General features: G+C 42.6%; 1 protein-coding gene across 1 annotated transcript; it reads right to left on the minus strand.

Annotated features, from left to right (window-relative positions):
• Positions 1 to 314: 314 nt before the first annotated feature.
• Positions 315 to 16,681, minus strand: LOC138881009 (uncharacterized). The gene is made up of 5 exons (XM_070161198.1): positions 16,373 to 16,681; positions 14,763 to 16,267; positions 14,133 to 14,355; positions 2,314 to 3,334; positions 315 to 1,069 (listed from the first exon to the last, which is right to left on the minus strand). The coding sequence occupies exons 1-5, from the start codon at positions 16,679 to 16,681 to the stop codon at positions 315 to 317; spliced, it is 3,813 nt and encodes a 1,270-aa protein (XP_070017299.1).
• Positions 16,682 to 26,317: the final 9,636 nt, after the last annotated feature.

Raw genomic sequence — 26,317 nt, forward strand, 5'->3', positions numbered from 1 at the left:
CCAAAGCACGGAACCAGGACATAAACCGGCTCTCAGACCTGGCTTGCCGCTGAGACATGGCATCCATACGCGTGTGTAGGCCCTCCACCGAGGTGCGGAGATCCGCGACCTCTTACTCCATAGTACGAAACATAGGCTGGGTGGACTATGATCTGGATAAGTCTGCCCCAGCATGGGGGCGCCGAGAGAGTCCAGCACTGTCATAGGATCTCCTGGATGGTGCCATGGGAACCGGGTCATCATCCTTATCATCGATCTGAATGGTGGTGCGTGCACTCCTGCCCACTCTGATTCCCGAAGCTTTGAAAGCTGCTTTAGGGGCAACGCTCCATCAGTAAGATTGTTGGGACATTCTTCAGCAGGCACAATGTAGTCACCAGGGAGGGCAAGTAGAATCCCTTTGACCTCAGCGGGGACCGTATGATCATTTCATCACCAATAAGTCTTGCCGCATCAAAATATTTCTTTGTGACGAAGCACCACGTCAAGAGGGCTCTTTGGAAGTTCACATCAGTCGTGTTGCCTGAGTGCAAGAACCGGCTGCAAATGACAGTGAGCCAATACTTAGCCAAATGGGTGAATGAATTGGAGTTCAGTGTGATATGGTCACGTATCCAGATTGGTTGCCCCCTTGCGCAGAGTGCATCAGTCATAATATCCCAAGTGACTCCTGGTGCATCCTGGTAATAGTCGACGTCACTAGTAAACCGGGGCAGCCGCAACACCTGTTGAATAGTTTCAACTGAGGCATCTACCCATTTGCCCTGCACAGTCACCTCCCGCAACGTATGTGATGGGCAGTTCGCGTAGAACTCTCTTACAAGCATCCTGTTCACCACTTCAGGTTCATCAAATAAGAACTCCATTTCCCTCCGCCGGATTTCCTCATACATCTCCTCTTTTTCTGCATGGAGGGCTGCCCTTTCAATCGGAATCTCAGGGATGAAGCTCTTTGAGGCCTTGGCATGAAAGTCGTCCTCTGCCAATTCTGATTCAAACCGTGAGGCATTATATGTAGGCTGTTGGGACATGCTTGCCGATCTCTTTTGCTTCTTACGAGCCATATGACCTGCAAAGAATACAAGAGAACCATCAAATATATCCTACATGCGCTAGCCGGATGGTTACTCAGACTTCACCACCCGATGGCACCAAATAATATCCCACATTTATTCCATTCATACACTATACCAAACCCCCAACTAGTGAGGTGTTCCAGGTTACAACCTCCACAATGGCCCCACAACTTTCTTACAAATTCTGGCATGCAACAACCCACACTTCCTCCCTCAAGAGATTAACATTAAATATAACACCACCATTCACCAAATACAACACCACCACAACCTAGGATAGGCACAAAATGCCTCAAAATAGCACCACAAGCCCCAAATTTTCGGCCAAAAAGGGCCCTCCACCAAACTACACCGCAAAAATTATTTCTAGGGCTCCAAATCATCTAAACAACCCCCACAATCGAAGTATAAGAAATACCCAACCATTTTAGCACCAAACAAATCCATAAGAAGCAAATACAACAATCAAAACAGAGAAGAAGCAAAAATTGAAAGAAAATCTACACTATTCCTACCTAGGGTTTAACTAAACTAGTTTAGACTAAATTACACTAATTAGAAGAAGAAATAGAATAAAAAATAGAGAACACTTACTTGATTAAGGTTGGAAGGGGTGGGTAGTGGTGAGAGGAGGTGTGAAGAAGATAACAATGGCGGTTTTTTTTTGGGAGTGAGGGGGGGATTTGAGAGAGAAAGAGAAGAGAGGATTTGGGTTTTATTTTTATTTTTTTTGGGGGGGGGGGCGTTCTGTTTCTGAATAGGGAGGGGGAATAATTATTTTGGGGTGGGTGCAGGGTTAGGTGAATTATAAAGGGGGGGGGTGAATTAAAAAATTTCTGCATACCTGGGCGCGACGGGGTCTGTCGCGGTTCTGCCGCGGTCGCGGTTGAACCGCAGTAGATGAAGTTTAGAGAGGGGTTCCCACCGCGGTTCTACCGTGGTCGCGGTGGAAATGCGGTGAACGAAGTTCAGAGGGGGTCTCTGACCACGGTTTGACCACGGTCGCAGTGGAATCGCGGTCTGGGCAGTTGTCTGATTTTTTTGATTTTTTTTTTCATATAATGTGTTACACTTACAACAATTTCGTGGGTTGCCTCCCACGCAGCGCCTGATTTAACGTCGTGGACGACGCAGGATGAGCGCATTTAAGGCTCGCTCGACCTCTGTGGTTCAGTCAGGTGCAACTCAGACACTTCCTTTTTCTCGCTCATGCCCACATATGGATTCAATCTTTGACCATTAACTCTGAATGTACGAGAGTCATTCTCTGTGGAAATCTCAATAGCTCCTGAAGGGAAAACTTCAACTACTCTAAATGGTCCAGACCATCGTGACTTAAGTTTACCTGGGAACACACGTAGTCTTGAGTTGTATAGCAATACAATGTCCCCGGGTTTGAAATTTCTCTCAACAATGTTCTGGTCGTGCAGCCTCTTCATTCTCTCCTTGTACAATTTTGTGCTCTCAAAAGCAAGATATCTGAACTCCTCGAGCTCATGCAATTCAGTGACTCTTGACGTGCCCGCAACTTCCATGTCTAAGTTCAACTGTTTCAATGCCCACCACGCTTTATGTTCAAGTTCCACTGGCAGGTGGCAGGCCTTCCCAAACACCAACTTGTATGGTGAAATACCTATTGGAGTTTTGAAGGCAGTTCTGTAAGCCCAGAGTGCATCATCTAGCTTCCTCGCCCAATCAGTTCTTGTGGCGTTCACAGTTTTGGTTAACACACTCTTGATTTCTCTGTTGGACACTTCAACCTGTCCACTAGTTTGCGGGTGGTAAGGAGTATCCACCTTGTGGCGCACATTGTACTTAGCAAGCAACTTTTCAAAGGCCCTGTTGCAGAAATGAGTGCCTCCATCACTGATAATTGCTCGTGGTGTCCTAAAGCGGGTGAATATGTTCTTCTTTAGAAATCCCACCACCACTTTTGCATCATTAGTGGGTAACGCCGCAGCTTCCACCCATTTGGACACATAGTCTACAGCAACAATAATGCACTTATTGTCATATGAGCTGACGAAGGGACCCAAGAAGTCAATCCCCCAGACGTCAAACACTTCCACCTCTTTAATTGGGTTCATAGGCATCTCGTGGCGTCGGGAAATGTTCCCGGTCCGCTGACATTCAGTGCAGCCCTTCACCCATAGGTGCGCATCTTTAAACACTGTCGGCCAGAAGAATCCAGCCTCTAGCACCTTTGCCGCTGTCCTAACCCCTCCAAAGTGTCCACCATACGCTGATGCGCGACAAGCCTGCAAAACAGAAAATTGCTCTATCTCGGGGATGCATCTCCGGATCATATTATCAAGGCATATTCTAAACAGATAAGGTTCATCCCAGTAATACTGGCGGCTTTCACGAAAAAATCTTTTCCTTTGGACCGATGAAAGGTCGTGAGGAACTATACCACTAGCCAGGTAATTAGCAAAGTCTGTATACCATGGCGCTTTCTAATGAGTGGTGGCGAGCAGCTGCTCGTCTGGAAAAGTTTCCAGTATTTCCTCAACCTCAACTACATTTTCAGCTCCCTCAAGTCGTGATAGATGATCAGTGACTTGATTCTCAGTGCCCTTACGGTCACGAATCTCAAGATCGAACTCTTGCAATAGAAACACCCAACGAATCAGGCGCGACTTAGATTCTTTCTTTTTTATTAAATACCTGAGAGCTGCATGGTCAGTATATACAATTACCTTGGACCCTATCAGGTTGTCACGACCCAAACTAGAGGGCCATGACTAGCACCCGACTATACTTGCCGAGAACCAGCATACATTTTATCTAACCTTTTATATTATCTTTTAGGGGTGACGAGATCAATATAAATGGTAGACCTGGATCATGGAAAACCAGCAATAAAATATGATGGCATGAACATACATAGCAGGGAATGACCAGACAATCAATAAACTACATATAAGGTACAAGCTACCACGCTACCATAAAAGACTATACAACAAAACCCAACCGACAAGGCATACCAAACTATACATGAGTCGACACTTGTCTATGAGCCTCTAAATGAACATAAGTGCTGCAACATAGCCGGAATAGGGCCCCGACATACCCATAATGTCTATAATAAAAATGCATACCAAGACCACGGCAAGTCCGGAGAAGGGATCTCGCCAATCACTGCTGAACTGGACAACCTACTGTGGTGGGGGAGCTACACCTGCCTGTCTATTAGGGCCTGCAGCACGACATGCAGCGTCCATAACAAAAGGACGTCAGTACAAATAAAGTACTGAGTATGTAAGGCAGGGAACCATAAATATGAACAGTTATGTAAGCAGGGATAGAGAATATACAACCTGGAACATCTGAGTACCTCTGAGGGCTACTGACATGAAATGCATGATACATATGTATGTATACATAAACTTTTAAAACATACGCCTCTGTGGGTATCATCATCATCATATCGTACCCAGCCATAATAGGCTTGGTAAAAATGTACCCGGTCCTCATAAGGCTCGATAGAATCATACCTGGCCATGTGGAGCTCGGTAAAACCCAACTGATCAGTGGTTGCACAATATGTGCCGTACCCGGCCGACTATAGCGCGGCTCGGTAGAGTAAAATAGATACATATATATAATGCATGCTCGACTCATGGAATCACATTCTAAACCTTTCGGAGTGACGTAAGGTCGGTATCCTCTGTACACGTTATTAGGACCAACTCTTCATTACGAACCTTATAAGAATCAGGAAGTACCAACAACATTGATAACATAAGAATAAGAGAAGCAACATTAACATCAATCGTTCCATAAGAGGGAAAGCAATGTAAGTACTGCTAGCTTCTAAGAGTAGAGTATCTTTGGAAGCTCGTTCATTACATTATGTACAATCGGAGTCGTGCAAAAGAAGAAAAGGGATAGCCTCACATACCTTGTATATACTGCCCCAATCACAAGCTATGCAATTGTCACAACTCCTTAGTCTACAATAAGAGAAACGATACTATCGTTATCATTTAAGCGTCATAACTATTATGTATCGACCACAACCTATTTTACGTTGAAACGGACAGCACCTCCCCTATATATACGACTTCACACCATTCCAAAAAATCACCAAACAGCCCAAAAAACATCAATAATAAACATATTGATCCTCCCAAAATAGTCCACGCACAACCTAATTATATCATACATACGACGACCACCGTAGTCGTGTCAAACGACCCGGAAATGTTACGAATCACTATCAGCCCACAACCCTACATATATATGGTGTTCCTACACACCCTTACACCTCCAAAACTCCACAAAATAGTAGTAAAACATGCAGCCCAATAGCAACACAAAACAATCCACAAAACAGTCCGCTACAAGTGAATAACTCGAACTCACAGCTTCCGATCACCGTCCCGTGAGTTCTTACATGTATAGAACGAATTACCATGAATTCACAACATAGAAAAATGTATGAAAGATGGTATTAACTTACCTTACTTGTTGGATAACTCAGCCCTTCCCTTGGTTCTTCAAACTCTAGGTTTTACCTTCAAATAGAACTTGAAAGAGAGGGAAAATCGATTAGGGTTTGTGTGGGATTTTTGGGGAGGAGTTGCAGGGGTTAACTTTGGTTTTGAGGGTCTGAAATATGGATGAAATAACTGAGTTCATAACCCCTTAAAAGTCCTCTCTTGGCCGACTTAGGTCTTTTAATTTTGTCCTATCATTTTGGCAAGTAGGTGATGCACCTACTTGTCATCTACCAATCTGCGCAGGCTTGCGAAAATATGAATATCTTTATACTCATAGATCGTATTAACAAACGGTTTAATGCGTTGGAAACTAGACTCGTAGATATTTAATTTTGTGGGTAGATCACCCCGTAATTCCTTGGAAATTAGTAGAAAAGCTTAGAAACATTTAACCTAATGTTTAAGTAAAATTATGAACCTAAGTTGCGACAACGTTTGTCGATTTTTGTTTCATAACTCTTTTGAATTCAATACTTATGATACAGATATTATATGATTCAAACACCTTAATACATGACCTTGAGTGTATTAAGAACCTCTAGGTTTACCTGAAAATACGAGTTACAACATCCTTGATTCGTTTAACTTCTAATACTTGTTAATCACCCTTATACACCTTTGTATCACTTAAGACCAATAGGATTAACTTCTTATCATCTCAAAGGTAATTCCTTCTTGGATTTATGTTAACTAATATATTGAATGAACTAACGCGTGTGGATATGGGTTGTAACACCCTTCCCCCCATTAGGAACATTCGTTCTCGAATGTAAGGGTTCATGGGGAGTTTAAATCATCGTGGATTCCGGTCAAGTTTCTCCGATAAATAGAGGACAAACTTGCAAGCGGTTAACTCAACGTATAGCCTTACAAGAGTATGCAAAGCATTATGGATATGTACATTATTTACATATCGCCATTTTGTATTAAGGAAGAGTATTCTCAAGTTATTGCTTACCTCATAGAGCCATTTCACCTTCCAATGTATCATGTGTTCCACTAGCATCCTTGTTATCTTCATTTTGGAATAGGTACGGGTATTTATACTTCATTTCCTCTTCTGCTTCCCATGTTATTTCTTCCATATTCTTGTTCCTCCACAATACTTTGACGGAAGCTACATCTTTTGCTCTCAGCTTGCGGACTTGTCGATCTAATATAGCCACTGGCACTTCTTCATATGATAGGTCCTCTGTAACCTGTACATCTTTGATAGGGACGACTCGAGAAGGGTCTCCAATACATTTCCTCAACATAGATACATGGAATACCGGGTGGACAAATTCCAATTCGGATGGCAATTCTAACTCATAAGCAACCTGTCCAATCCGTCGAAGAATTTTATACGGCCCGATATACCTTGGACTCAGCTTACCTTTCTTCCCAAAACGCATAATACCCTTCATTGGTGAGATCCTCAGGAAAACCCAATCACCAACCTCAAACTCTAGATCACGACGTCGGACATCAGAATAAGATTTTTGCCTGCTTTGTGCCGTCCTCAATCGCTCCTGTATCACTTTCACCTTCTCAATAGCTTGGTGAATCAAATCTGGCCCATATAATTCTGTTTCACCGACTTCGAACCATCCAACTGGTGATCTACATCTTCTCCCGTATAGTGCCTCGTATGGGGCCATTTTAATACTGGAATGGTAGCTATTATTGTAGGCGAATTCTATGAGTGGAAGATGGTCATCCCAATTTCCCTTAAAATCTAGAACACATGCTCGTAGCATATCTTCCAGTGTCTGAATGGTACGTTCAGCCTGTCCGTCAGTCTGCGGATGAAATGCAGTGCTAAGATTCACTTGTGTGCCTAAACCCTTCTGAAAAGACCTCCAAAAGTTAGCTATAAATTGAGCTCCTCGGTCTGATACAATAGATACCGGCACGCCACGAAGCCTAACAATCTCCTTGATATACAACTTCGCATAATCTTCAGCCGTGTAAGTTGTCTTAACTGGCAGAAAATGGGCACATTTTGTAAGTCGATCAATTATCACCCAGATGGAGTCAAACTTATGATAAGAGCGAGGTAATCCAATAATGAAGTCCATATTAATCACCTCCCATTTCCAGGTCGGAATCTCTATATTCTGAAGCAATCCACCGGGTTTCTGATGTTCTATCTTTACTTGTTGACAATTGGGACACTGGGCTACAAATTCTGCAATAGACTTCTTCATGTTATCCCACCAATACTGCTCCTTGACATCATGATACATCTTTGTCGAGCCGGGATGGATGGAATATCGGGATTGATGAATCTCATTCATAATCTTCTCTCGCAACCCTGCCACATTAGGCACACATAATCGGCCCTGGTATCTCAGTGCCCCATCTCTTCCGATCTCAAAAGCCATACTTTTACACTGCTGAATGCTCTCTCTTAATCGTACTAAGATAGGATCTTCATATTGTCGTGCTTTTACCTCGGCTACCAAAGATGATTCTGATGTATTCTGTACAGTAACACCTCCGTCATCAGAGTCTAACAATCTGATTCTCATATTGGCTAGCTGATGAAGCTCTTTAGTCAACCCCCATCTACCTGCCTCAATATGTACTAAGCTTCCCATTGATTTACGGCTGAGAGCGTCTGCCACAACATTGGCTTTACCGGGATGATACAATATCTCGATGTCGTAGTCTTTCAGTAATTCAAGCCACCTACGCTGACTCAAATTCAACTCTTTCTACTTGAAGATGTATTGTAAACTCTTGTGATCTGTGTAGATGTCAACATGGATGCCGTATAAGTAGTGCCGCCATATCTTCAAAGCATATATTACTGCAGCCAATTCCAAATCATGGGTTGGATAATTCTTTTCATGCTTCTTCAATTGTCTTGATGCATAAGCAATCACCTTCCCACGCTGCATCAATACGCACCCCAAACCTATACCTGAGGCATCACAATATACCACATAACCTTCTGTTCCTTCAGGAAGAGTGAGCACTGGTGCGGATGTCAATCGATTCTTCAGCTCCTGAAAACTACGTTCACAAGTGTCAGACCACTGGAACTTGGTAGCTTTCTGTGTTAACTTAGTCAATGGTGATGATATAGAGGAAAACCCTTCCACAAACCGCCTATAATATCCTGCTAGCCCTAGGAAGCTGCGGACTTCTGATGGTGTTGTAGGTCTCGGCCAATTCTTTACTGCATCGATCTTCTGAGTGTCGACACTAATACCCTCATCAGATATCACATGGCCAAGGAATGCTACTGAGTTCAGCCAGAATTCACATTTGGAGAGCTTAGCATATAACTTACGATCCTGAAGCGTCTGTAATACTATCCGCAAGTGGCCCGCATGTTCCGCCTCCGAACGAGAATACACTAGAATGTCATCAATGAATACAATCAAAAACACATCAAGATAGGGCCTAAATATAGTATTTATGAGATCCATAAAAGCTTTTGGGGCATTTGTTAGCCCGAACGACATCACTAAGAACTCAAAGTGCCCATATCTTGTCCGGAAGGCCGTCTTTGGAATATCCTTCTCCTTAACCCTCACCTGATGATACCCTGAACGTAAATCAATCTTGGAGAAATACTTGGCACCCTGGAGTTGGTCAAACAGGTCATCAATTCTTGGAAGTGGATACTTGTTCTTTATAGTAGACTTATTCAACTGTCGATAGTCGATACACATCCGTAACGACCCGTCTTTCTTCCGCACGAATAGGACTGGTGCACCCCAAGGTGAAGTGCTAGGCCTAATAAAGCCCTTATCTAGCAAGTCCTTCAACTGCACCTTCAACTCTTGCAACTCTGCCGGGGCCATTCTGTATGGAGGGATAGATATTGGCTGAGTGTCAGGCAACACATCAATGCTAAACTCAATCTCCCTTTCAGAAGGAAGGCCTGGGAGTTCATCTGGGAAAACATCTGGGAATTCGTTGACCACAGGGATTGATTGTAAAGTAGGCGGTTTTGCCTCCGCATCCCTAACGCGAACGAGATGATAAATGTAACCTTTTGAGATCATTTTCCTTGCCTTAAGATAGGAAATAAACCTACCTTTCGGTGTAGCAATGTTCCCTTTCCATTCAATGATGGGTTCACCCGGAAATTGGAACCTAACCATCTTCGTACGACAGTCAACATTTGCATAGCATGAGGCCAACCAGTCCATTCCCATTATCACATCAAAATCAACCATTTCTAACTCAAATAAATTTGCCGAGGTTTGACGACTACAAATCATCACAGTGCAACCTCTATATACCCTTCTAGCAATCACAGAATCTCCTATCGGAGTAGATACCGCAAGGGGTTTACTTATCAATTCAGGTTCAATGCCAAACTTATTAGCCACAAAGGGTGTAACATATGATAATGTAGATCCCGGATCAATCAGCGCATATACATCATAAGAAAACACAGATATAATACCTGTAACAACATCTGGAGACGACTCGAGATCCTGTCGACCTACTAGAGCATAGGTTCGATTTTGAGCACCACTCGAACTCGGCACTGCACCTCTACCCCTACCACGACCTGTCGACTGCTGAAAACCCCGTGCTGGAGGTCGAACTGATGAGGAAGAACCAGACACAGATCCAGTCGGCTGAGCCATACCATCACCTCCTCTATTAGGACAATCCCGCATCATATGGCCAGGCTGCCCGCACGAATAGCATGCATCAGAACCTCGACGACACAGTCCAAAGTGGGCCTTGCCGCACTGATCACAATGTGGTGTTGGGGGTCTCATCTGACTAGTATCCCTGTGATGTTGCGAGCCAGATGCCCGCGAACTCTGACCTGGACCAGAATAGGATCGATCATATCGAGGCCTCTGAAACTGTGGAGGAGCACTAGCTACAGGTGGCGCCGAACTCCTCGAAAACTGTGGCCTGATGCGGCCTCTGAAGTCATCAGAATACCCTGCAAATCTCGCCCTCTTATGCTGGCCCCTATCCTGCTCCCTAACTGCCCTCTGCTGGCGCTTACGATCCTCTAGGGTCTGGGCATAAGCTTGAATACGGGAAATATCCATGCCCTCCACCAAGGAGGCTGTCGTACACTCATTTATCAGATGTGGTCCCAACCCATTCACGAACATATGCACCCTATCACTCATCTCGGCCACCATATGGGGAGCATACCTTGCCAAAGAATCAAACTGCATACTGTACTCTCGCACACTCATATTACCTTGTCTAAGGTTCAAGAACTTATCAGCTCTAGCTCGTCGTATCTCAACTGGCAAGTAGTGACGAAGAAAGGCCTCAGAAAATTCCTTCCACACAGCTGGAGGAGGGTTCGGACCCCTGGATCTCTCCCAACTATCATACCAGAGAACCGCTAAATCCCGTAGCCGATAAGAAGCCAACTCTACTGCCTCTGTATCACTAACATGCATAACCCGAAGTGTACGATGAACCTGGTCAATAAAAGTCTGTGGGTCCTCCTTGGGGTCTGATCCGGTAAACACTGGAGGGTCTAAATTAATAAAATCACGAACTCTTGTACTAACTGGTTTCTCAGCAGCACCTGTATTCTGCCTCTGAGCCTGAGCAGCTACCAAGCTAGTCAATAACTGCAAAGCACTTCGCATATCCTGGTCTGTAGTGCCAGACAGAGGAACTGGAGGTGCTGGGTGCCTCCTAATTTCCTCTAGAGGAGACTGGGTAGATGAGGTATGAGACGACATCTCACTCTGAGCCTCACTTTGGCCTGCTCTGGCTTGGGGCACGTGACTAGTACCCTCTCCCGTAGCTGTATCAAGCCGTCTACTAACTGTTTGCTTCCTAGTCGAAGGCATCGCTGAAAGAAAACAAGGTGAATATTAGAGACAAACACTTACGACTCAACTCTACGCACGATCTAGATTCAGGAAGAAGGTAACAACCCTAGATGTCATGTAGCCTCCTGATTATAAATGTGGCGCGCTACACATCCATAATCAAGACTCTACTAGACATGGCTCATAGACAATCCCTAGGACAGACTTGCTCTGATACCAAGTTTGTCACGACCCAAACTGGAGGGCCATGACTAGCACCCGACCATACTTGCCGAGCACCAACGTACATTTTATCTAACCTTTTTTTTATTATCTTTTAGGGTTGACGAGATCAATATAAATGGTAGACCTGGATCATGGACAACCAGCAATAAAATATGATGGCATGAACATACATAGCAGGGGATGACCAGACAATAAAGAAACTACATATAAGGTACGAGCACCCACGCTACCATGAAAGACTATACAACAAAACCCAGCCGACAAAGCATACCAAACTATACATGAGTCGACACTTGTCTATGAGCCTCTAAATGAACATAAGTGCTACAACATATCCGGAACAGGACCCCGACATACCCATAATGTCTATAACAAAAATGCATACCAAGACCACGGCAAGTCCAGAGAAGGGATCTCGCCAATCACTGCAGAACTGGACAACCTACTGTGGTGGGGGAGCTGCACCTGCCTGTATATTAGGGCCTGCAGCACGACATGCAGCGTCCACAAACAAAAGGACGTCAGTACCAACAAAGTACTGAGTATGTAAGGCAGGGAACCATAAATACGAACAGTAATGTAACCAGGGATAGAGAATATACAACCTGGAACTTCTTAGTACCTCTAAGGGCTACTGGCATGAAATGCATGATACATATGTATGTATACATAAACTTTTAAAACATACGCCTCTGTGGGAATCATCATCATCATATCGTACCCAGCCATAATAGGCTTGGTAAAAACGTACCCAGTCATCATAAGGCTCGGTAGAATCGTACCCGGCCACGTGGAGCTCGGTAAAACCCAACTGATCAGTGGTTGCACAATATGTGCCGTACCCGGCCGACTATAGCGCGGCTCGGTAGAGTAAAATAGATACATATATATAATGCATGCTCGACTCATGGAATCACATTCTAAACCTTTCGGAGTGACGTAAGGTCGGTATCCTCTGTACACGTTATTAGGACCAACTCTTCATTACGAACCTTATAAGAATCAGGAAGTACCAACAACATTGATAACATAAGAATAAGAGAAGCAACATTAACATCAATCGTTCCATAAGAGGGAAAGCAATGTAAGTACTGCTAGCTTCTAAGAGTAGAGTATCTTTGGAAACTCGTTCATTACATTATGTACAATCGGAGTTGTGCAAAGAAGAAAAGGGATAGCCTCACATATCTTGTATATACTGCCCCAATCACAAGCTATGCAATTGTCACAACTCCTTAGTCTACAATAAGAGAAACGATACTATCGTTATCATTTAAGCGTCATAACTCTTATGTATCGACCACAACCTATTTTACGTTGAAACGGACAGCACCTACCCTATATATACGACTTCACACCATTCCAAAAAATCACCAAACAGCCTAAAAACATCAATAATAAACATATTGAGCCTCCCAAAACAGTCCACGCACAACCTAATTACATCATACATACGACGACCATCGTAGTCATGTCAAACGACACGGAAATGTTACGAATCACTATCATCCCACAACCCTACATATATATGGTGTTACTACACACCCTTCTACCTCCAAATCTCCACAAAATAGTAGTAAAACTCGCAGCGTAATAGCAACACAAAACAGTCCACAAAACAGTCCGCTACAAGTGAATAACTCGAACTCACGGCTTCCGATCACCGTCCCGTGAGTTCTTACATGTATAGAACAAATTACCATGAATTCACAACAAAGAAAAATGTATGAAAGATGGCATTAACTTACCTTACTTGTTGGATAACTCAGCCCTTCCCTTGGTTCTTTAAACTCTAGGTTTTACCTTCAAATAGAACTTGAAAGAGAGGAAAAATCGATTAGGGTTTGTGTGGGATTTTTGGGGAGGAGTTGCAGGGGTTAACTTTGGTTTTGAGGGTCTGAAATATGATGAAATAACTGAGTTCATAACCCCTTAAAAGTCCTCTCTTGGCTGACTTAGGTCTTTTAATTTTGTCCTATCATTTTGGCAAGTAGATGATGCACCTACTTGTCATCTACCAATCTGTGCAGGCTTGCGAAAATATGAATATCTCTATACTCCAAGATTGTATTGACAAAAGGTTTAATGCGTTGGAAACTAGACTCGTATATCTTTAATTTTGTGGGTAGATCACCCCGTAATTCCTTGTAAATTAGGAGAAAAGCTTAGTAACATTTAATCTAATGTTTAAGTAAAATTATGAACCTAAGTTGCGACAACGTTTGTCGACTTTTGTTCCATAACTCGTTTGAATTCAATACGTATGATACAGATATTATATGATTCAAACACCTTAATACATGACCTTGAGTGTATTAAGAACCTCTAGGTTTACCTGAAAATACGAGTTACAACATCCTTGATTCGTTTAACTTCTAATACTTGTTAATCACCCTTATAAACCCTTGTATCACTTAAGACCAATAGGATTAACTTCTTATCATCTCAAAGGTAATTCCTTCTTGGATTTATGTTAACTAATATATGGCATGAACTAACGCGTATGGATATGGGTTGTAACACAGGTAGGATCGGAACTTGTCAAACGCGAACACTACATTCAACATCTCCTTTTCAGTCACAATGTAGTTCAACTGGGCTCCACTCAGCATTCTACTAGCATAGTAGATTGGGTGCATCAGTTTGTCTTTCCGCTGGCCCAGCACTGCTCCCACTGCATAGTCACTGGCATCACACATTAGTTCGAACGGTTGCTCCCAGTTGGGGGCAACAATGATGGGTGTTGTGACCAATCTCTTTTTCAACTCCTCAAATGCTACCCTGCAATCATCAGAAAACGAAAACAGGTGATCTTTTTCTAACAACTTATAGAAAGGGTTGGCGATTTTGGAGAAGTCTTTTATGAACCTCCGATAAAAACCGGCATGTCCAAGGAAGCTTCTGACGGCTTTGACTGAAGTTGGTTGAGGCGCTTTGCTATTACATCAACTTTCACGCGATCTACCTCTATTCCCTTGCTTGACACCCGGTGCCCCAAGACTATGCCTTATTGTACCATGAAATGGCACTTCTCCCAGTTCAGAACCAAGTTAGTCTCGATGCACCGTTTCAGCACACACGTCAGATTTATCAGGCACTCATCAAATGAATTCCCCACCACTGAGAAGTCATCCATGAACACCTCCATTATGTCCTCAACCATGTCAGTGAATATGGCCATCATGCACCGTTGGAATGTGGCAGGTGCGTTGCATAGGCCAAAGGGAATCCGTCTAAAGGCGTAAATGCCATACGGGCATGTGAAGGAGGTCTTCTCTCTGTCCTCCGGTGCAATGGAGATCTGATTGTACCCTGAGTACCCATCCAGAAAATAGAAGTGTGACCTCCCTGCCAATCTGTCCAACATCTGATCAATGAAGGGAAATGGGAAGTGGTCATTCCGGGTGGGTAGATTCAACTTTCGATAGTCGATACAAATTCTCCAGCCTGTGACGATTCTTGTTGAGATCAATTCATTTCTGTCATTTGTCACAACCGTCATGCCACCATTTTTAGGAACACATTGCACTGGGCCCACCCAGCTGCTGTCAGAGATTGGGAAAATAATTCCCGCAGCCAACCAATTTATCACCTCCTTCTTCACCACTTCCTTCATGTTGGGGTTCAGCCTTCTCTGATGTTCCCTGGAAGGTTTGTGCCCCTCTTCCAGCAGAATCTTGTGCATGCAGTAGGCGGGGCTGATCCCCCTAATATCTGCCATGGTCCACCCCATGACAGTTTTGCACTCCTTTAGTACCTGTAAAAGTTTTTGAACATGCACATCTAACAAACTAGATGAGATAAAAACAGGTAATGTGGAGTCAGGTCCCAGAAATTCATACCTGAGGTGGGCTGGCAATGGCTTTAACTCTAGCTTTGGTGGTTCTTCAATGGATGGCTTAGCTGGAGGAGTTTCTCTCTTTTCTAAGTGCAAAGGCTCAAACTCTAGATTTCTCTCCCAAAACCCTCTACCTTCCAATGCCAACACCCATTCCGCCAAATCCTCACCATTCACTTCATCTAAGTTCATCAAACATGCAGCAAGGGGGTCCTTAATTGTCAACACCTCATCATCAGACTCTACAATTACATCCACGGCATCAATAAGAGAGCAATTGGCGAACTCGCTTGGTCGCCTCATAGACTTCTGCACATTGAATGTTATTTCCTCATCATTGAGTCTCATTTTGAGCTCCCCAGTCTCACAGTCAATCAGATCTCTCCCTATGGCCAAGAATGGTCTTCCTAAGATTATAGGAATCTCTTCATCCACTTTGCAATCCAAGATCATAAAATCTGCAGGGAACACAAATTTCCCCACCTGAATAAGCACATCATCAAGGATCCCGAATGGATGCTTCACAGTCCTGTCGGCCAGCTGCAACAATATGGAGATGGGTCTAGCTCTCCCAATACCCAACCTTTTATAGATAGTCAGGGGCATAAGATTAATGCTGGCCCCAAAATCACAGAGTGCCTTAGCAAAGGCGAAATTCCCAATAGTGCATGGAATTGTAAAGCTACCTGGATCAGACAGCTTTTCAGCAATAGGTCTCGTCACCACTGCACTACAGGTCTGAGTAAGTGTAACCGTAGCCAAGTCTTGAAAATCAAATTTCCGGGACATCAAGTCCTTCATCATTTTTGCGTACCCAGGCATCTCCTTTAAAGCTTCAATCAGTGGAATATTTACCTGGATTTATTTGAGCATTTCAAAGAACTTTTTATAATGCTCCTCCTTTTGATGCTTGGCCAGCCTCTGTGGAAAGGGTGCAGGAGGTCTATTCTTCCCAATCACTTGGGACTTCTCTTTATCAGCTACTATTTTAACTACTGGCTCAGCTACTTTCTCGGTCTCCTGCTGAATGTTCTTTTCTTCCTGAGCAGGCTGGACTGTCACCTCTGTCAGTATCGTAGACTCATCCAGCTCAATGGGCACTGGAATAAATGTCTCAGCCTGTATATTTTCTCGAGCTCTCTCTTGTTCTACATCTAGATCCCTACCATTACGGAGACTCACCGCCATCAACTGCTTTGGGCCCTGATCTTTTGGATTAATCTGGGTGTCTGCAGGTAATGTCCCCTGAGGACGATTGTTCAAAGACATTGAAATTTGGCCCAATTGCACTTCAAATATTTTTGATTGCTGCGTCATGTGCATCTACTCTTTCATTTATTTTTGCATTGGACCCAATAACCTGCTGCATCATTGCTTCAAGTCTAGTAAACCCATCTTCTTTCCTTCCACCATGCTGTTGCTGAGGTGGGGGATACCCTTGCTGCTGATTGTTGTACCCCTGTGGCCTTGGATAAGGTGTCATACTGTTGGGAGGTCTCATACCTCCCATGCTTCTAGCGTTGTACTGTGGCTGAGGTGGTCTGTATGGCTGCTGAGTTTGCTGACCCCAGTTCTGATTGCCCTGTCTCTGGCCTCCATGGTTTGACACATAGTTCATGTCTTCAGGGTGTTGATGATGATGATCATGTTCTGCATTCCAAGGATTACCAATTGGATGACTAATGCAAGATGTGCACAAGCCCCCATTGGTAGTATCTACAATATGCACTTGCTGTTTCTGCCCTGATTCCTCCACCTTTTTGGTGAGTATGCTCATCTGTGTCAAGAGGGTCGCCACATTTTCAGCCATGGAATTTGATGGGTCAAAAGGCACTGAGTGCACCACTGGAGTGATAGGTGCATTCTTCGTCGTCCACCACGAATTCTGAGCCATTTTATCAAGCAGACTCTGACCTTCTCTCCAAATTTTACTCAAAAATGCCCCACCAGCTGAGGCATCTACAATGTTCTTCATGCTATCTGACAGTCCCATGTAAAATCGTTGTCCCAACATCTGATCTGGAATACCATAGTGTGGACATATAACCAACATTCCTTTAAACCAGCTCCATGTCTCATGTAGTGTCTCCATTGGTTTCTGTTTAAAGCTCACGATCTCATCAATTTGTTGAGCTGTTTTGTTGGGCGGGGGGAACTTGATGTGAAATTGCTTGACTAACTCATCCCAAGTTTCTATAGAGTTTATGGGGAGTGAGTTTAGCCAGACCTGAGCAGCTCCTGTCACCGAGAATGGAAATAATAACAGCTTGATTGCTTCCAGAGTTACGTTGGGTTGCCTTTGAGTTTTGCAAATCGACAGGAAGTTCTTCAAGTGCTGCTGAGGATCTTCGGTTGGTGTCCCAGAAAATAGTCTCTTGTTTTGCAGCAAGTGCAGCATGTTGTTCGTGATCTGGAACGATTCAGCTTGTATCGTGGGCACAACAATGGCAGTGGCCAGATTGTCAGCTGTGGGTTGTGCCCAGTCATATAGTGCAGCCTCAGGCACAGGAGGTGCCATATCTCTGACATTTCTGTTGACGTTGTCTACGTCACCCATGTCAATTTTGGGTTTGTGTGTTTGATGAGGTTGTTGAAGTCTTTTGTTGGCACGGTTCAATATCCGGAATATTTTCTCGGGGTCTGAGAGTCCTTCAAGTAGTTCTCCAGTCCTTGTAGAGTTTCTAGGCATACACCTGTGCAACCACGTCAACAACCGTCAAAAATTTCAATCAAAAATTTGGTGTAGAGAAAACTTACTACACTAAGAATTTTTGTATTTCTATCAATGGTAATTGATAATTCCGTTAACTCCCCGGCCACGGCGCCAATATTTGATCACGCCCAACTATGCCTTATAAAAAGGGCCATGCGGACGTTGCAAATATAACCTGAGTATTCTGCCCAGAGTCGAATCCACAGAGAGTTAACCTATCAATCACTATCTTTAGACCCACTAAACTCTTGAGAACCAATTTCCCCAAACGTTTGAATCATAGTTGATGGTGTCTTCAATAACTAAAATTGCAAGTAAATAAACAGCTGTAAACTAAGGATGCTAAGGTTGTAAACAATAATGAGAAAACGCTAAGGTAATGACTTCCCCTATTGATGGAATCCCTTCTGTTTATGCTTCATACAAATTGACCAACACCTCTCTATCAATCATGAACGCTCATCTTACCGTAAATCTCTCCCGAGTAATCATAGTAATATACTCAATGCACTCTCCCGAGATACACTAGCTAGCTCTAATTAACACGGTTCACTTTAGATTGCACTCAAGGCTTCGTTATCCCTAATCCCGCCTTTAAACCCGCAGTTATAGATCCCTCTTATACTTTGGGAGTGGTGTTGTTCAACAATAACCTAAATATGCACTCTCTCCCGAGTTATGCACACTAAATAGGCACAGCTAATTGAGGATCTTGTCAATTAACTACAACATGCACAAAGTTGAACAAATAAAGATTGAGACTAGCAATTTGTATTCACATAAACAAGAAGTTCATCCCCCAATAGGTTCCATCAAAACCTTAGACAAAGGATTTAGCTACTCATAACTATGGGTAAACAAACTAAAACAATATTCATCATAAAACTTGCAAGAAAAATCAAAGAAAAGAAGAAAGATGTTTTGGGTGATCTCTCACAATTGTTTTTCCTTGCCAAAATACTCTCCAAATCAATACTTGCCTCTCTTGGGCGAAGTCTAATGTTTAAAATAGGGTTTTGGGTTAAAAATCCCATGTTTTGAACTTTAGTCCCTGAAGTTCTCCGCCTCTGCCGCGGTTCTGCCGTGGTCACAGTCAAACCGCGGCCAAACATGCTCTCTGATTCTCACTTTGTCTGCAGCCATCTTCTACCGCAGTTCTGCCGCGGTCGCGGTGGAACCGCGGCAGTCCTCTTTCAGTTCTGACTTGAGCTATTTTGTGTGGTTTACTTAACGGAATTTTACGATCGGCCTCTTTTTCTCCATATTTGATCCCAAAAGTACTCCATAGCCTTTTCTGGTCATATATAACCTGCAAAGCATGAAAAACACTAATAAGAGCATTTTGTTATCACTTTTATCATCCAAACTATACAAGAAGGTGGTTATTTAGGGCCTAATTATAGTTAAATTCACCTATTATCAGGAGACAATATCGTAAATAATAACTTCCCGGCAAGGGAACAATAGTATAACAACAATATCCCGACAAGGGAAACAATATGTACATAATAAGAGTCACGGAAAAACCAAGAAGCACGATAACCTCAACAAACAACAAGACATAATAAGCACGTGATAACTACACCGGTAACCACAACAATTGGACATGTAACATATTTATACGAAGTCATAGAGGAACTCACAATCAAGAAGTATCAAAACAATAAGGAAGGCAATCACTTCAATTAAGGCAATTAAGGGTCTATGTAGCACGTAAGAATTAAAGGAGATCTAACAACGTGATATGGAGCATATAGAGGCAATTTAAGCAATTAAGAAACTCAATCATAATGAGATACTTTCCACATAAGGACCTAAGAACTCTAAAGGCAAATTTTCCTTAAATAAGTCTGAGCACACACTCGTCACCTCGCATGCATGACTACAATTAGCATAGAAGACTCAATTCCTAAGGGGAAGTCCCCCACATAAGGGTAGGCAAGATACTTACCTCAATCCGGCAATTCAATACTCAATTTAGCTTTTCCTTTACCAATTCATCAATGCTCGACTCAATCTAGTCAAAAACGACTTGAATACATCTAACAATGCAAGAGAAAAATAATTCCAATTAATAAAACTATGATTCTTATATAATCTGCAAAAAGTCAACAAAAGTCAACTACCCAGGCCCAAACCTTGGAACCTGACAAAATTTACAAAAATCGAATACCCATTCCGATACGAGTTCACCAATACAAAAATTATCCAATTCTGATACCATTTGGTCCTTCAAATCATCATTTTTATATTTTTAAAAGATCTCACAATTTTTCACAAATTCCATCCCAAATCACGAATCAAATGATGAATTCAATGATAGATTCATGTATTCTAGCTAAATCCGAGTTAGAATCACTTACCCCAATGAATTTCTTGAAAACCCTTCGAAATATTGCCTAGATCCAAGCTTTCTAGGTCAAAATATGAAATGAAACTCTAAAACTCATATTTATAGTGAACCTCACATATTTCCATCACTGCTGACCACACAAAAACCACCACTGACCGCGGTCCAAGTCCATCACCGCTGACCGCGGAGAATGTTGACTGCAGCGACATGCTTTAGTATTTTGGCCATAACTTTCTCTACATATGTCCACAATGTGCTTTCTTTAACTTTATGGAAACTAGACACGATGAGCTACAACTTTTATTTTTGAATCATCTCAAATTTCCTTGTAGATCAAAAGATATAACCTTCTGAAGTCGTACTAGCGATCCTGCAGAACATCTTGATGTGCGGTCCGCACTGAGGTCAGCGAAATTTTAGTGCGGTCCGCATATTTTTGGTGCGGTCCGCACACCCAAAAGTGCTAGAACCATCTCAGAATACCAAAATACCTGGACTCGCTCAAAATTCACCCTGAAACTCATCCGGGGCCCCCGGAACCTCAACCAAATGTACCAACACATCCCATAACATCATATGAACTTAGCCCCACTCTCAAATCACTTAAAACATCTCTAAGACCACGAATCAGATGCCCAGATGCATTAAAATCACTATGAACTCCAAGAACCTCTAGAATTGCAACCGTGCGTCCGAACCTTATCAAATCAACTCCAAACGACACCAAATTTTGCAGGCAAGTCCCAAATGACATAACGAAGTTGTTCCAACTTTTGTAATCGCATTCCGACCTCGATAACATAAAATAAAACTATGGGTCAAACCTTTCCATTATTCAAAATTCAACTTTTTCAACTTTCACCAGAATGCCACAAATTACCCTACAGGCCTCCAAACCCAAATTCGAACACACGCACAAGTCCAAAATCACTATACAAAACTACTGACATCATCCAAAACTCATTCTAGATCCATTTACTCAAAAGTCAAATTCTAGTCCAATTCTCTTCGCTTAAACTTCCAAAACTATATTCCTTCTTTCCAATTTGTTTACGATTCTTCCAAAAACTGAATCCAACCATGCACACATGTCGATATACATAATGTGAAGCTGATCTTGACCTCAAACTACCGAACCGGGGGCAATTGCTCAAAATGACCAGTCAGATCATTACAGTCCCCATCGATGACTTGGAACTCAGTGTTCTGAATCACGCCGGACGTGTCAATCAGGAGGGTGATCTCTCCTTTCATTACTTCACCGGTCATGTTGAAGCCGTGGAGGACTCGAGGGATGGGGGCGACTTGATCGAGCAGCCCCAGTTGTCCTACTACCTCTGATCTAATTATATTGGCCGAGCTGCCTGGATCTAAAAGCACACGTTTTATCCTGGTATTGTTTAAAATAAACGAGATCACCAGTGTGTCGTTGTGAAGTTCTATCATAGCCTCAAAATCCTCCTTGCTGAATGCGAGGGTGTCTTCAGGCATGCAGTTTCGGGTTGGTCCCTCTTCTGTAGTGGACGTTCTTGTCCGTTTGAACATGGGTCCTTTGGGGACGTTGGTTCATCCAATAATCATATGGACGTCATGTCGGAGAGTCTCCCATTTCGCCCGGGTCAAGTTTTTCGGTGGTGTATCGACATCTGGAGTAGTCATGTCCTTCTCTTTGTGGTTTTCTAGGTTGTTGTTCTCAACTCTGTTCATTGAGCCAGACATTTGTTCTTGAAATCTAAGATCTTGGACAAGAAAAAATGTGAAAGGCAACTTGCATTGTGTAATAAAACCAGCAAGAAAATAATCACTATTATTTTTTGCCCCATAGTGGGTGCCAAACTGTTTACCGTAAAAATGGTAATAACAATTAAATTTGTTGATGGGACTCTAAAAATATGTGATCTATTTTTATGCTAGTTGTTAAAGAGGTTGATGCTAGATATGTGAAGATAAAGATAAAATGCGAGCTAAAATGGAATTATAATCGAACCGAGGGGTTAGTTATTCTGGCCTCAGACTGACCGATGAGGGGCCTCGAGGTCGATGCCTGGACTCGGGCTCGAGATATCGGAAATAAGTTCGAATATAATTAAGGAGGCTCTTTATGGACAATAACAAGCAATACATGAAGAGCGAGTATGAAAATAATAAGCAATAGCAATAGTGTCGAAAGAATATGTTAGAGAGAAAAGAAGGAGTTTTTGTATATTTCGTGTAGAATAGCTGGAGCAACAGAGTTTACAAAGTGCCAAGGATCCTCGTTATATAGGAGGAAAAATCCTAGAATAGTACAAAATGCATTGATCATAAAGGTAGAGGGATAGGGCAACTAGATAGCATTGGGCTCTGTCAATATCAGTTGTGTGCCTTGGGAACTACCCTCTCCCCTATTATAGCCGTTAGTATGCACTGCCCCCCGGGGCCGGTACCCGACGGCTCCAGAGGGTGGGTCTCGCCCTCAGCTTTGAACCTCGAGAAGCATGCCCGCGAGGCAACCTACTGACGGGGAAATCGGGCCCCCGGTTTTACCGCATACAGGTTGTTCGATCCCTTCTACATCCTCGTCATTGAAAGACAAGGTTCCTTCCGGTATGTAGTCCCGAGTTCTCCCTTGTGATCGACACCTTGGTGCGTTTTAATACTTATCATTGAGGTGTATCGACCCCTCCAACGATCATATGAATCATGTGTAGTGGTTCTTCCTACTCGTGCTGTCTACTGGAATCTCTATTTTTGAAGTGATTTTTGGCCCGATCGCTTATGAATTCCCAAAGGTGCCCCTCGTTGAACAATCGAGCTACTTCCTCCATTAGCTGCCCGTAATCTTCTGTTTTATGACAACGGGTGCCATGATACTTGCATATTTGGTTGGGATTTCTATGTGTCGCATCAGTCTGTAGAGGTCGAGGCCATCTAGTAACCTTGATACATCCGATGCTAGATACGATGGCTGATGCATCTACGTTGAAGTTATATTTCGATAATCATGGCACTTATTTGGGCCCAGCATCCCTGTCAAAACCACCCTTGCTCATGAGTCCCCATGAACTTTGACCTCGATAATTCTCCTCTCATTCCGTGCAAAGTTTCATCCAGACTCGCTGCCTCTACGGTCTCCGTTATACTGTTGATATCGATCTCTATTCGACCTTTGTTCTTGGTCCATATCCCTCTTGATTCTATCCACGGGTCTGTTTAGATAAATGGACCCGGAAGGTGTCCCTACTTGATCATCCTCGCCCCTGATCTTCTTTTGATATCGATTATGTACATTGGCCCAAATAACAACTGGATACTCGATCAAGTTTTTCTTCAACAACTGCGAATCCATGGAACTCTGAATGTTGAGACCTTGAGTGAAAGCTTGAACAACCCAATCATCGGTGACCGATGGCAAATCCATTCTCTCCGTTTGGAACCGAGATACGAATTTCCTGAGCATCTCGTTATCCTTTTGCCTTACCTTGAAAAGATCCGACTTTCTTGTTACAACCTTAGTGGCTTCGGCGTGCACCTTTACAAAAGAATCTGCAAGCATAGAAAATGAATCAATAGAATTAGGGGGTAAGTTATGGTACCATATCATGGCACCCTTTGATAGAGTCTCCCCAAGTTTCTTTAGTAATACAAATTAAATTTCCTCATCTTCCAAGTCATTTCCTTTGATAACGCACGTGTACGAGGTAACATTTTCATTTGGATCAGTCGTCTCGTTATACTTTGGAATCTCGGGCATACAGAATTTCTTGGAGATTGGCTACAGAGCCGCACTAGGGGGAAAACGTTTTTGTACAAACTTTTTAGAATCTAGTCCTTTCAATATTGGGGGTGCCCTCGGGATTTGGTCGACCCTAGAGTTATAGGTTTCCACCTTCTTATCATTTTCCTCGATCTTCTTTTCCCTTGTCTCAATTCGCTTTGTCAACTCTTCGAGCATTTTTATAATAGGGGGATTAGACTCCGATTCCTTCTCATTCGATTTTCTCAAGTCGATTCGACCTTGTGCACAACTTCTTGGGACGACTTGAGTTCGACCCTGCTCGGCATGTGGTTTTGATTTTGGAACTTGGCTATTGCTGCATGTTGGGCCTGCAACATTTCGAAGATTACCCGCATGCTAATCCCACCATCCTCACCGCCATGTGCACTCTGAGTAGCTTATCAGATACCCTCACGAATGTTGCTTTCAGGATCAACGACCATATCCCCATTGATGACTACATATGAACTGACGTCAATTGGGTTACAGCTGGAACTCCATCGAGGCCAACAGGGGGTGCGATGTTTACTAGTGCAATGTTCTCACTCTTGCTTTGGTGGCTGAGATCATCGTCAATGTGTTGAGGTGCTGACTTAGAGTTTGACATCTTTTAATCCAGTAATCAAAGATACTTCAAAGAACAAGCGTATAATAGTGTGTGTTACAAAAATTTGTACCAGGCAATCACTATTATCTTTATCCCCATGGTGGGCGCCAATCTGTTCACCCTAAAAATGGATAACAATTGAATTTATACTATGGTTTTAAGGACACATGATTTGCTTAGTACAAATTGAGAGAAAACTTAAATTGACAATGGAAATAACTGCAAATATAAATGAAGCAAACCAAATAAAATGCATAGCTTTAATCCTTGAGCTAGACTGCCCTCGAATTAAGTGAATATCTCGTCTGAATGTATGAACATAGTAACAAGAATTTAAGAGCTTAAGTGAAAATGAATATATAGCTTTTGTAACGTGAATATGACGATTACAAAATGATTAGAACCCCCTTTATATAATAGAGGAATTCTACTTATGGTACAATTCTAAATACAGAAGGAAATCTCATGATTGGATAAAATGTCCGGTCTTGACTTGATACGTACCGAGATTTCCGCCACGATCGCTATCCGGTCATGGATATCTCGGCTTTTTGTTATTCGACTTAGCATGCTTCCTTCGACCTCGCTCGATCTCTACCCAGCCTCGATCTCGATCATGGCAGGTCTAGATCTTGATCGATCATTGATTCATGAGCTTCGCAATCCATCTCTGTGCCATGGTCTGATACAATGTGAGGCCGAACCTTGGTCTGCCACCCTGGTTTCGATTAGTCATACAAAATTAGGGAAGCTCGATTTTGACCATATACAGTGTGTGTGTATACACACACACACACACACATACACACACAGCTAATAAATATAAACAATTTCGACAGCGGGCTAAAATTGATCTTTGCCCAATTTTCAAAAATCACTATTGTTTAGTGGCTATTAATTTTTATAGCTACCATATACATAATTACTTCCTGCAGCTACTATTCAGTTATTACGGTAGTGTATTCGCCTAAAAATCATGGTATTCAAATTGTACACGTATGTATTAACATGTATTCACTCCATGTATTCATGAATACAATAGCAAAAAGTGCCTAAAATCAGGACAGTCCAGTTGTACGCGCATGTATTCACATGTATTCGCGCAGCTGTATTCATGAATACGGTAGCAAAAAGCGCCTAAAATCATGGCAATCCAGCTGCACGTGCATGTATTCACATGTATTCGCGTCATGTATTCATGAATACAGTAACGACAACCACCTTAAAAATAGGTATGTCCAGCTGTCTAAGATAGAGGGAAAACATAAATAGTGTATTTCATGCCTCAATGATAGTATATACAATAAATATTTATTTTGCTATAAAATATAAAAGGTAACAATAGAAAATAATATTTTAAAATAATTTAATTTATAATAAATATGGTTTATACCTTTGCTATAGGAGATAAAATTTCCTTTTGCAAATGGCGCCCTTATTTTTAGTTCCTTTCAACTAGAATTTTGATTCTCTCT

The sequence above is a fragment of the Nicotiana sylvestris genome, chromosome 11 (genome assembly GCF_000393655.2).
Source record: "Nicotiana sylvestris chromosome 11, ASM39365v2, whole genome shotgun sequence".
Taxonomy (NCBI): Eukaryota; Viridiplantae; Streptophyta; class Magnoliopsida; order Solanales; family Solanaceae; genus Nicotiana; species Nicotiana sylvestris.